Genomic DNA, 14,229 nt, shown 5'->3' with positions numbered 1-14,229 from the left:
ATATAACAGGTTTTAAAATCGTATCAAGGAAAGCAGAAAACATTCATTTTAAACGTTTAACTATTTTGATAAACTTTCAACTATTTAAGAGCATGTTTTATTTATAAACATAAAAACAAACTTTTAATATTAATTCATGTTTATAGATATATGTCATGAGATTAAAAATATGAAATACAATGTAATAATCTTCCAAACATGTAAAGCAATCACTTTTTTTATGATTATTTACTGATTAACTTACACAAAAAGTACAAAAAAAAGAACTTTCCTTCTAGCTTCAGGAAGTCTTAACGTTTTTCATTACTTGAGTCTGGTATTTTTCAAAATCAATCTCTCCTACACACACACGACAGTATTAAAAAAGGAACAATTAAGGAATGACCATTTCACTATGAAATCTACACTTCCAAAATCACTAGTCATTACTTCTTCCTTAGAATTTTAAGCAACAGTATTGCTGCAATCTTAAAGGCTATTCATCCTTTTTTTTTTTTTTCCAATAGCTTGTGGGTAGTGTAAAAACTGACACAGGGAAATACATTGTAAAAAAAAACAAAAAACAAAAAAACTTTATTTGCTTTTAAAACAAAATTTACTGCAACAAACATTTATCTTTAGTCATGATTCTTCTCTTTTTATATTAGAAGTTTCATCTAAGTAAAAGAATAAAAATAAGTATTTTGTAGGATGAAACACTTGAAGAAACACTATACATATTTAGTGAAAGTCCTAAAGAAAAAAACCCACACGCTAAACTGCCACCATGGTAGGTTCTCAAAGGCTGCTATTCTTTGATGTAAAATGAAATACTACTTAGTGAATAAAACATAAAAAACTCCTCCTGTCTACCCTTCAAAGAGACATATCCTTTGACCCAGAGCTCCAGACTAAAGCCTTGAAATTTTTGCACAAGAATGCTGCGTGAGTAAAGTCCAGACAAAACAGACACTTGAGATGCTAGAAAGCTGTATAACCCCAATTGCAGACACTACTCCTTCCAATAATCTAGCAGAGATACCACTGCCATATACCAAAAGAAAGTAATCTCACCAAAAGAAAACTGACCCCTTAGAGGGGGAAAAAAAAGTAAATAGTCAAAGCAAAAGCAAGCCTTTAACTTAGGGTTATCTTTTTGTGTAGGTCACCTCTTAATTATCAATTTTTAATTCAAGTTAGCAGACTTATATAAGTTTTAATCTATAAACCTTTAATATGTCAGGAAGAAAAAACAACATAAATAAATACTTGTACAGCAAATGTAGTTGTTTTATTTTCGAAGGCTTGCAAAAACCATTCAATTTTACAAACTTCTTAGAGTAAGTTAAAGTAATAAAAAAAATTTTAACTATTACAAATTGACAAAAAAAATTGTATTAAATAACCTGCTGCTGCTTACAGACATTCTAAAACAGCAATATTAAAACCTCATCGGCTGAGCATGCTACCAGTACTGCGTGCTAATTAATCAAACAGCAATTTATTTATCACAAGCCTCAGCAAGTACCAAAGTGTAAGTGCTGTTTAATTGCTATTTGGAAGAAATTTTCAAGTAGCAAAATACAACCAATTGGCAACATTCAGAATACTGACAACATTTGTTTTACATGCACATCTGATTTTTAAATAAAGATATTAGAGTGTTAAAAATGTCCAAAGTATTAGGATTTTACATTAATAGCATTGTGTTATAATTTCTCAAGAAAGTTTTGAAATAATAGATGTCCTTCCCCACTCCACATACCTCCGAAAGATTTAAGTTTTACAGATTGCTAAATAAAAAGTTTCCTTTTTCACATACATTTAAATTGAGGATGCATATCTAACTATACTACCTCTGTAAAAGTTAAAACAGGTGGTGCTTAATAGTTTTTAAACAAAATAACTCAGTATATAAATGAAAACAATGTAAAGTGTCAATACAACACTGAAGCATAGTGCCTGGCACATGTAAGTATTTATTGAATAAATAAACGAAGAATGAAGGAAAGATAGCAGCCAACATGATTTACATAAAAACAATATATTACTGTCTAAACTATTAAAGCTTATTTTGTGTCATTTTTAATAAGAAATTGAAACTACTCCTATATTTTCGGAGGGTATTTTTCTATTTTCTTAGTAATATTTTAACTGTACTAAACAGTCATATAAGGCAATTGTCACAAACAAGGAATCAGGGTGTAAAAAGCGGGCTAAAAAATGATTAGAAAGCAAATTGAAGGTATACCTATGTAGGACTAATTTATATTTTGGTTGTTTTTTAGGGGAATACCTACTTAAAATCTTTAAAGAGCATTGCAAATTTAACTTCTCTCTTTTCTATAGCTGAAGTGAATATAAAAAAGACAACATGTTCATTGGACTTGGGTATTCATCAAATGTCCTGAAAGGAGACTGAGGTGGAGGGAGGCATAAAGAAAAAAAAGTTACCCTTATAATAAAGCACAAAGGCAAAGACATTCTTCACCTAACCTCCATGGCACAGCTCCTCCTGCAACAAAAACCAAGGGCCAAGCAAACAACCATTCATAAGATCTCCTTAGTATCTGTAGGAAGTATCATATATTAGGAAATAATGGTACAGCCCACAAAAAGTTTTTTTTTTTTTTTTTTTTTTTTTTTAAGCATTGTGCTTCTAAACATAAGCTTACAGGATTATTTTCAGATGCTGTCATCTACTCTTTTGATATTTACATTCTTGTTAGTTTCAAGAGTAAAAAGATTAGTTAGCAGTTTATACATAACAAACTAAAATTGACTAATTAGAAGCACAGAAAGTACTCTGATACCATATTCTTTATTAACAATAATCCAGGATTTGCCACAATTTTATTATCTGAAGATTTGTACTCAACAATGTTAACTTTGTATATAGTTCCAAAATGAAAGAATGGATTCTTGCACTAGAAAATGCTAGGCAGACTTTTCCTTTCTACATTTTATGCCTAAAAGAAAGATAGGATACATGTTGTTGATATACAATTGATGTTCAGAAAAAAAAAAACACAATTTTTTTCTTCGTATTTATATTAGCACTGATATCCAAAGTACTATGAAAATTCTTGTAATTTATTATATACTGTATAGAAAATTCTAAAATGTAACAGTAAAAAAATAAAATAAACTTTATTGGGTAAGATGTCCTTTCAGTGACTCTGTGAATATGTTAAAAATGATGATCACATACTAAAGATGGATGAAAAGAAACACAACTTGATAACAGCACACATAAGAAAGAATCTGAGGTTTTAGCTCTCCATGAAATCCACATAAGAAGTATGACAACCTAAATTTAAAGTTGCCTTACTAGAACTGCTATGATTAAAAGGAATAAGGCAATAATCCCCACCACATCTGTAGTATGAAAAATTCTGGTAAAAACATTTTAAAAGAGATTCAGTCAAACTGACTGGCAATCAAGATGATTAACTGACTGGAACTCATCTGAAATAAATCAAAGCCCTGGCGATGTTTAACCCAGAAAAGAGAAGACTTAGGAGAATGATTCGCAAGCTTTTTGATGTTGAAATTCCTTTATACTGTTAAAAGCTACTGGGACTCCAAGGTTTTGTTTTTAAAAGATATAGGCATATCTCATTTTATGAACTTTGCTTTACTGTGCTTCACAGATTAATGGTGCTTTGTTGGTTTTTTTTTTTGTTTTTTTTCCCCAAATTTAAGGACTCTGGCAACCCTCTGTTGAGAAGTCTACTGGTGTGTGCTCACTTCAAGTCTTTGAGTCACATTCTGACAATTCTTCCAATATTTCAAACTTTTGCATTATTATATCTGTTACGGTGCTCTGTGATCAGTGATCTTTGATGTTACTATTGTAACTGTTTTGGGGTGCCACAAACTGCGTCCATATTAGATAGCAAACTAAATTAATAAAGGTTGTGTGTGTCCTCCACTGACAAGCCATTTCCTCATACCTCACCCTTTCCTTGGGTCTCTCTATTCACTGAGACAATAATACTGAAATTAGGCCAGTTAATAACCCAACAATAAGAGTTCAAGTGAAAGGAAGAGTCTCCTGTCTCTCACTTTAAGTAAAAATTTAGAAATGATTAAGCTAGGTGAAGAAGGCATGTCAAAAACCTAGACAGACCAAAAGCCAGGCCTCTTGCACCAAACAGCCAAGCTGCGAATGCAAAGGAAAAGTTATTGAGGAAAGTTACAAATGCTATTCCAGTGAACACATGAATGATAAGAAAGCTAGACAGCCTTATTGCTAACTGGAGAAAGTTTCAGTGGTCTGGATAGAAGATCAAACCAGCTACAACATCCCCTTAATTCAAAGTCTAATACAGAGCAAGGCCCTAAGTCTCTTCAATTCTATGAAGGCTGAGAGGGGAGGAAAGCAGAGGTTGGCTCAGGAGGTTTAAGGAAAGAAGCCATCTATATAATATAAAAGTGCAAGGTGAAGCAGCAAGTGCTGAGGGAGAAGCCACAGCAAGTGATCCAGAAGATCTAGGTAAGATAACTGACGAAGGTGGCTATACTAAACAACAGATTTTCAATGTACAGCCTTGTATCAGAAAAAGATGCCAGTTAAGACTTTCATAGCAAGAAAGAAGTCAATGCCTGGCTTCAAAGCTTCAGAAGACAGGCTGACTCTTAGAGGCCAATGCAATTCCAGTGCTCACTGACCACTCTGAAACCCTAGGGCCCTTAAGAATTATGCTAAATCTCTTCTGCCTCTGCTCTATAAATGAGTAACAAAGTCTGAAGGCAATATAGCTGTTTACAGCATGGTTTACTAAATATTTTATGCCCAGTGTTGATATCTACTGCTCAGAAAAAAAGATTATTTTCAAAATATTACTGCTCACTGACCATGCACCTGGTCACCCAAGATGGAGATGTACAACGATGTCATTTTCATGCTTGCTAACACAACATCCACTCTGCAGCCCGTGGACTAAGGAGCAATTTTGACTTTCAAGTCTTATTATTTAGGAAACACATTTCATAAGGCTATAGCTGCCATAGAGAGTGATTCCTCTGACGGATCTGAACAAAGTAAATTGAAAACATTCTGGAAAGGATTCACCATTCAAGATGCCACTAAGAACATTTGTGATTCATAGGAGATGAAAATAGCAACATTAGCATGCGTTTGAAAGAAATTAAGTCCAAAACCTTAAACTGGGAGAACCTTTCCCTTTCTTTCCTCTTCCTCCTTCACTTCTCACTTATTGTCACCTTGTAATATTCAGAGAGCACTTGGATTATGGATCTGAACAGAGAAATGCTTACAGATAATCATTAACCCACATGCGAATAACTTATACTTAAAGATGGGATGGAGTTGTAAAGTGCTTTTATAATACAATATAATTGTTAAAGGCAAGGGTTGACTCTTTGTTTTATTTTGACATGGCATGTCCTGAAATAAATATTGATTTGATATGGAAAAACAAAAACAAAAAAGAAAGAAGTTGAATCCAACCCTCATGAATGACTTTGAAGGGTCTAAGACTTCAGTGGAGGAAGTCATTGCAGATGTGGTAGGTGGAGCCTAAAGAAATCATTAAGTTGCTACAATCTCATGATTAAACTGGAACAAATGAGAAGCTGCTTCTCATGCATGAGCTAAGTCGTATCTTGAGATAGAATCTACTCCTGATAAAGACTGTGAACGTTGTTGAAATGACAACAAAGGATTGATTATTCCATAAACTTAGCTGATAAAGCAGCAGTGGGGTTTAAGAGGCTTGACTCCAATTTTGAAAGAAGTTTTACTGTGAGTGAAATGATATCAAACAGTGTCACACACTACAGAGAAATTTTTCATGAAAGGAAGAGTCAATCAGTGTGTCAGAGTTCACTGTTGTCTTATTTTAAGAAATTACCACAGCCACCCCAACCTTCAGCAACCAACACCCTGATCAGAGTCAGTAGCCATCAACATGGACGCAAGACCTTCCACCAGTCAAACGATTACAATTCCCTAAAGGCTCGGCTGATCGTTAGCATTTTTGAGCAATAAAATGTTTTAAAATTAAGGTATGTACATTATTTTTTAGACATAATGCTATTGCACACTTAGCAGACCTCAGTGTGGTAGAAACGTAACTTTTATACGCACTGGGAAGCCAAAACAAAATTTCATGACTCACTTTAATGTGGTATTTGTTTAACTGTGGTGGTCTGGAACCAAACCAGCAATATCTTCAAAGTATGCCTGTATATCCATAGATATCTATCACATAATAAATTAAAATGAAGAAAAAAATTAATTTAAAATAAGCCAGTTATGTAATAATATAAAGATTTTAATTTTAAAAACGCTATTTTCAAAAACTAAAAAGTGAGAAGAGTGGCACTCATTTGCATTTTGGCACTCGTTTGAAAATTTAATATCTAGCTTAATGGAGGACAGCTGAATTCTAACATCTGTTCTTGCATTCAAACCATTTTGGTGGATTGTTTCTATTGCAATATATAAAGGAAACTCATTATCATACAGATATGTTGTTAGAAGAAGGAGCAAAATTTTGATAGCCCTAATATTTTCATACTTGATTACCTTAAAAATCCATTGTTCTATTTTGTACTTTAAAGGAAATGTTTACCCATATGTATGATTTTATATCAGGCACTGGCCATATGAAAAATACTGGTTCACAGAGGTATACAGATATTCCAAACGTTAATATATTGTGTTACACAGTATCAAAAATCACATCTGTTACCAATCCCGCTAGAACAGCCTTTTTTTTCTTTTTTTATATAATTTCAATTTTTAATTTTAGAATCAAGAGGTACATGTGCATGTTTGTTACCTGGGTGTATTTTGTGATGCTGAGATTTGTGGCAGCTAAATCCCATCAACCTAGCACTGAGCATAGTACACAATGTTAGAATTTTTATAGAACTTAATTCTGCCATTGATGTGATTGAGCTTGACATCCTTCTAGTATGTAAAGACTGTTCCGGGAGTGAGAGATGAGCACAAGGGTTCAAATACTAACACTGCATTTGAAGTGTATCATGGGCAACACTTCCTTGAAGTGACAGGTTCATTTTCAAGAAAATGTCTGTCATGTACCAAAAATAATAACCAATTGATTTCAGCTGGAGAACCACAGTGACATTCTGGCCTGATCTACAGTTTTTTATTAAAAAACCGAAAAGTATGGTTGTATTTGTACTGAACATATACCTCCATTTTTCTTGTCATTATTCTTTAAACAGTACAGTATAACAGTTACATTGTATTAGGCATTATAAGTTTTCTAGAGATGATTTAAAGTATATGGGAGAATATGCATAGTTTATATGCAAATACTATGCCATTTGATATGAGACTTGATATAGTTTGCATATTTGTCCCTGCCCAACTCTCATGTTGAAATGTAATCCTCAATGTTGAAAGTGGGGACGGATGGGAGGTGATTAGGTTATGGAAGCAGATATCTCATGCATAGCTTAGTGCTGTCTTAGTGATAGTGAGTTCTTATGGGATCTGGTTATTTAAAAGTGCATGGCAGCCGGGCACAGTGACTCACGCCTGTAATCCCAGCACTGTGGGAAGCTGAGGCAGGTGGATTACCTGAGGTCAGGAGTTCGAGACCAGCCTGGTCACCAGGGTGAAAACGTCTCTACTAAAAATACAAAAATTAGCTGGGCATGGTGGCGGGTGCCTGTAATCCTAGCTACTGGTAAGGCTGAGGCACAAGAATCACTTGAACCTGGAAGCGGAGGTGGCAGTGAGCCGACTTTGCACTGCTGCACTGGGCGACAGAGTGAGACTTTGCTTCAAAAAAAAAAAAAAAGGGAGGAAAAAAAAGTGTATGGCACCACCCCGTCCCTTGCACATGTTTTTGCCATGTGATGTGCCTGCTCCCGCTTCACCTTCCACCATGAGTAAAAGCTCCCTAAGGCCTCAGAAGCCAAGTAATGTTGGTGCCATACTTGTACAGCCTGCAGGACCATGAACCAATTAAACTTCTTTTCTTTATAAATTACCCAGTCTCAGGTATTTCTTTCTTTTATTTTTTATTTTTTTAATTTTTTGAGACAGAGTCTCGCTCTGTCGCCTAGACTGGAGTGCAGTGGTGCCATCTCGGCTCACTGCAAGCTCCGCCTCCCGGGTTCACGCCATTCTCCTGCCTCAGCCTCTCAAGTAGCTGGGACTACAGGCGCCCACCACCATGTATGGCTTATTTTTTTTTATTTTTAGTAGAGACGGGGTTTCACCACGTTAGCAAGGATGGTCTTGATCTCCTGACCTTGTGATCTGCCCGCCTTGGCCTCCCAAAGTGCTGGGATTACAGGCATGAGCCACCACGCCCAGCCTCAGGTATTTCTTTATAACAATATGAGAACAGTCTAACACAGGACTTAAGTATCCATTGATTTTAGTACTTGAGGGGAGTCCTAGAACCAATCCCCTTACAGGTACTGAGGGACAACTAATACTTCAAGAAAGATATAACAAAGCTGGGGAAAATCTATATAGGGCAAGAAAATTCAACAGTATGCAACCAAATGACATATAATTAAAAATACCAAACCAATCCAGTCTGTCTACCTCTCTGATACACTTCATAGCACTCTGTTTCGGGCAATGTATTACTGGCTGACTCACTCATTCTTCAAACTAGAAAGAAGAGAACTTAGAAGGGTTATTAGTGAACTCTAAAATTTGAAAACTATAGAAAAGGCAACCTCTTGAGAGTTAAAAAAGATGCTCGTAGGAAAAATTAAAATAATAGTGCTCTCATTAATGAATACACAGGATGTGAAAATCATCCTCACCTCATACACACATAACTGCCTCATTTCTTTTGTTTTGTTTTGTTTTTGAGATGGGAGTTTCCCTTGTCACCCAGGCTGGAGTGCAATGGCGCAATCTCGGCTCACTGCAACCTCTGCCTCCCAGGTTTAAGCGATTCTCCTGCCTCGGCCTCCTAAGGAGCTGAGATTACAGGCACTCGCCACCACACCCAGCTAACTGTTTGTATTTTTAGTAGAGACGGGGTATCACCATGTTTGTCAGGCTGGTCACGAACTCCTGACCTGGTGATCCGCCCACCTCAGTCTCCCAAAGTGCTGGGATTACAGGCATGAGCCACCATGCCCGGCCCCTCATTTCTTTTATACTTGACTAAGCAACTGGTGTTTGATTAACATTTAAAGAATAGGTAGATGGTGACTGGATGAAGACCTCAGGGTTAGTAAAAAGCATCCAGGTAGAGTGAACAGAACTCCAAATGCCTTGAAGCAGGAAAAAGAATAGCAAGTTCCAGGCTTGATGTGGCTAGACCACAGAATATAAAACACAGTAGTATAAGATAAACCTAGAGAGGAAGGCAGGAGTTAAATCATGCAAGATGTCAAAGGCCATGTTAGGATTTTAATGTTTACTCTAAAGGCAATGGAAAGCACCAAAGGACGCAAAGAGGGTGACAATACCAGCATTTCAAAGACGATTTTGGCCATCCTAAGGAAAATTAATCAGATTAGGATTAAAGAGTCTAGGGAGATCAGGTAAGAGACCACTGTAGAAATCTAGGTGAAAGATGATGTAACCTAGATCAGGATGATGACAATGTCAATAGGTAGACCTAAGAGATAATTTTAAAATAAAACCAGTCAGCATAAGATGTGAATTTTCCAAACTGTCTCTATTTACTTATACATTTATTTGTCTGTATCTTTAATGGTACAAATAGAAATTTAAGTGTGACCTATTACTTAGATTATGTTTATAGGCTCAAAGTTGAGTGATAAAATACTGTACAATAATAAAGGGGGTAGCTAAGAAACACACCTATATATCTGATAATTATAAAACAGATATAAAATGAAAAGCATACATATACAATTACTCAATTCTATCAGAAGTTTTGGAAACATTACAAAATGTATGCTATTGAAGCATAAATATTAAGTTGCATGTAAAGTAACAGACCACACTCTAAAAAATTTTATAAGTGATGGCTGCCAAAATTCTGTTTGTTACTGATTTACAAAAGATTATTACTCATTTGTTGTTAGTCTTGCTAGTTGTAATCTCTCATACATATGAAGAAATAAAATGTGTGTGTGTGTGTATACATATACACATATATACATACAGTGACAATAAATATTGTATGCTTCCAGGAAAACCTAATATACTTAGTTTTAGACAGTACTAGCAAGTATCTCACAACTTAAATAGGAGTGCAACTGAGAAAATAAAAAGCAAAACATTCATTACAAAAAGTAGTGAATGTTCTAACTGCTAGTTATAAACACCACAAAAATGAAAGCCTTTCATAATTTTAATATATTAATATTTGCATATGATTTTATTTTTGTATATAATGCTTAATATAAATTATCTTTTGATGACAAATATTTCTTCTTAAAATTTAGGTATAATCTAGAAATTCAAATTCAAACCACTTTCCTGAAAACTTGGAACACCATACTGAATATCTATAGTACAAAAATAACCCTGAAGGCAGAACCATAGCAGTGTGTAGTAGAAAATTCTTACCAATTTTTCATCAACTGTTATGAGTTGTGTGTCTTGAGTCTGGTCCTGTGCCAATCTCCATGTGGAAGTGCTCAATGACCTGCAGTGCAAGACTTTAAGTTAAGAAAGGATCCAGGCAATGAGAGGAGAGACAGACAAATCTTACATAAACAAGCTACTTTAACAATATCTGTCTTATTTAAAAAAAAAAAAAAAAAAAAAAAAGGAAAGGAAAGAAAGAGAAGAGGGCACAAAAGTCCTTTTTCTCTGCAATTAGTTCTGTCTGCTGAGTTTTTGGCAGACTCACTTGACAGTTCACAACAGGCTGCGCTTTATGTCAGTCTTCAGGCTCTCTGTCACAGAAAGGCCACCAGTGACAACTACTGTACTGCTGTCTATGAGTGTACAGTGGCTGATTTGTCACGACCAGCCAGAAACATGCAAAGCTATACCAATTGTTCTGGAACACTGATTCTTAAATGGATGGCATCAGAAATGAAAAGAAAAAAATCCCAATCATAATAAAAAGTTTCTTCACTCTAATTTCACACCAAAAGTACTTTACATGGGAATGATTTGTATAATTATTTTAACTAATGTTATTAGTTTAGTTCTGTAGCCCATTCACAAAATGGGAGAAATAAAATTGGTTAAAATGAAAATATTAGGTTAGAAGTAAAATGGACAGAGAATCTAGCCCCTTTACATTAGCATTTTCCTACTGTCTCTCTAATTACTTAACATTAACGGACGTTTCATGTACACATTGTTGTTTATATTACTGAATGTCATACCTATCCCTGACTGTGCTGTGGCATTTTAGCATCTTAAAGAGTTTTCCAAACTATTAGGCTATCTGATATAGATTTCTCTTGCAAAAAAGTAAGTATATACAACTATGGCTCAAATTTCCAACCCAAATATATGGATTTGGTACTTTCTTTTTTTTAATACAATATATTCACTATCATAGTTTTAATGCAACATAATAACCAATAATTGACAAAAATAATTGACACAAATAGTTGAACTTTTTGTGCTATAAGTTCAACTTTTGATAATGTGTACACAGTCATATAGAAAACCTTCTTAGTTATAATTTAAAGATAACATAATACAAGAGGCTTTACTGCTTTATGAATCTACTTTAAAATGTGTCAATTATTTCCCAAATTTAAGGTATTTTGTAATTCTTTATCATTGTAAATGCCCCACTCAGAAATACACCTACACAAAATGTATTAACATGGAAATAACTTTAGATGATTTACACAAACTTAAAATATATGTCCTAGTTGTTGTATTAAAGTATAATTAAGCACCTCTTAATATCTATTTTATTTTGGGAATCATTAAGGTCAATAACATGGCAATAAAAAATTTAAATACTTTAAAATCCACATATTACAAGAAAAACACTGGGTAATGATAAGAGAACTCATGAGAACCTGAAATATCAGAAAATGTCATCACAGTTTCTAAATACAGTAAGGAGTTCCCCCTCATCCTTGCAGGATACATTTTAAGACGCCCAGTGGATGCCTAAAACTGTTGATAGAACTGAACCCTACATATACTGTTTTTTAAATACATACGCACCTATGATAAAGCTTAATTTACAAATCAGGCAATAAGAAATTAACAATAACTAATAATAAAACAGATCAATTAAGTAAAATAAACATTACTTGAAAACAAGCACTGCAATACTGAGACAGTCAGTCTTATCACCAAGATGGCTACTAAGTTTCGACTAACACAGGCAGGTATCCTATACAACCTGGATAAACTAGATAAAGGGACGATTCACATCCTGGGTGAGACAGAGTTGGATGGCATGAGATTTCATCACACTACTCAGAATGGAGCAAATATTAAATTCATGAATTGTTTTGGGAATTTTCCACTGCATATTTTTGGACCACAGTTGACCGTGGGTAACTAAAACCGTGAAAAGCTACACTATATTTTCTCAAATGAAGCCACTTGTTAGATGAAAACAGTACAAATTATTAGGTAGATTAAAACTCTATACCCATTTTGTGCAATTTTTTACTGCAAAGGGGATTTAACTTACAACAATTATGTCATAATTGTTTAAGAAAATCTTAGTATATATTAGTTGTAATCCAAAGTAAAGTTCTTAATTTATAAAACCATATTTTACTTTAAGGATAGGTATACTTTAATAATTTTATATTAAAATACATATATAATTTACTTTAAGGATAGGTATACTTTAATAATTTTAGGTTAACCTCCAACTTACTGTAATAATACAGTTATATAACATCTTTTATAAACATGTGAAATTATTATAAACAAATGAACTGATAAAAATTTATATCAAGCTGTATGTAAAAGACAAGACAATAAAAAGGGCAAAAATGTTAAGTAAAACAATCCTACCATAAAGTTAAAACTCACAATAAAAATCTGTGGTAAAAAAATTTTTTTAAGATAGGTTAGACTGCAAAGAGGGATTTTAATTTTTACTTAAAATATATGTATATATTTCAGAAAAATCTGCCTAAATTAAAATGTATATATAATGTGTGCTTGTGTAAGTTGTACCATGTGATAAGTAACTACCCTCTAAGCAGAAAACAATTATTAAAAGACTCAAATATCAGATGTGGAGAAAAGTTTTTCTCCAATTCCGGACAGTTAAGGTAGCAACGAAGGTCCAGAGTCAACTATGAACACAGCATTTGATAAATTATACCTACCGGGCTTGGCACAGTGACTCACACCTGTAATCCCAGCACTTTGGGAGGCTGAGGCGGGTGGATTGATCACCTGAGGTCAGGAATTCGAGACCAACCTGGCCAACATGGCAAAATCCCATCTCTACTAAAACTACAAAAATTAGCTGGGCTTAGTGGGGCATGCCTGTAGTCCCAGCTACTTAGGAGGCTGAGGCAGGAGAATCACTTGAACACGGGAGGCAGAGGTTGCAGTGAGCCAAGATTGCACCACTGCACTCCAGCCTGGGCAGCAAAGTCAGACTCTGTCTCAAAAAATAAATAAATAAATAAAAAATAAAAATACGCCGGGCGCAGCGGCTCATGCCTGTAATCCCAGCACTTTGGGAGGCCGAGGTGGGCGGATCACCTGAGGTCGGGAGTTGGAGACCAACCTGACCAACATGGAGAAACCCAGTCTCCACTAAAAATACAAAATTAGCCAGGTATGGTGGTGCATGCCTGTAATCCCATCTACTCAGGAGGCTGAGATAGGAGAATCACTTGAACCCGGGAGGCGGAGGTTGCGGTGAGCCGAGATCGTGCCATTGCACTCCAGCCTGGGCAACAAAGAGAGAAACTCCGTCTCAAAAAATAATAAATAAATAAATAAATAAATAAATAGATAAAAATTATGCCTACAAAGTATAATCTATAGTAAATTTTAGACTATGCATGAATTACATAGTAAATATCTGTTTGTTGATTAGCCTGTAAGGAATGTCACATCAGTGAAATGGTAGATGTAAAGAAAATATTAAGAGTACAAAAACCTTGCTAAGAAAAAAAGATACAAGGCCTACAAAGTATAAAGGAAAAAAATGACAGAAGCTATTACATAAAACCAAAAACATCAGAACTAAACATACAGTAAGTGAAGTGTAAGACAGACAAGAAGAAAATAATACAAAATAGAATAGTAAGGAATCAACATCTAAAAGAGGTAAAAGAACTACAAATAAGTAGAAATAAGTAGGGGGTCATTTCTAAATTTTAAAAGATGAACTC

General features: G+C 34.6%; 1 protein-coding gene across 14 annotated transcripts in view; it reads right to left on the bottom strand.

Moving 5' to 3' along the window:
- Positions 1–14,229, bottom strand: part of NDUFS4 (NADH:ubiquinone oxidoreductase subunit S4) — a 116,358-nt gene that overhangs the window by 64,219 nt on the left and 37,910 nt on the right. For 12 of the 14 annotated variants that reach the window (XR_012413658.1, XM_065546247.1, XM_065546258.1 and 9 more), the window contains one exon: positions 10,499–10,577. The exons of 1 other annotated variant lie outside the window; for it this stretch is intronic. Coding sequence is in view for 12 of the 13 variants with exons in the window: in XM_065546247.1 (XP_065402319.1) it covers positions 10,499–10,577 (79 nt within the window). In the remaining variant the exon portion in view is untranslated. Of the gene's footprint in view, positions 1–10,498; positions 10,578–13,206; positions 13,341–14,229 lie in introns of those variants that run through there. One more of the 14 variants, XM_065546248.1, reaches the window with a different exon arrangement.

This window comes from Macaca fascicularis, chromosome 6 (assembly GCF_037993035.2).
Source record: "Macaca fascicularis isolate 582-1 chromosome 6, T2T-MFA8v1.1".
NCBI lineage: Eukaryota > Metazoa > Chordata > Mammalia > Primates > Cercopithecidae > Macaca > Macaca fascicularis.
Note: the sequence above shows the minus strand (reverse complement) of the source record. Positions and strands in the feature narration are given on the sequence as shown.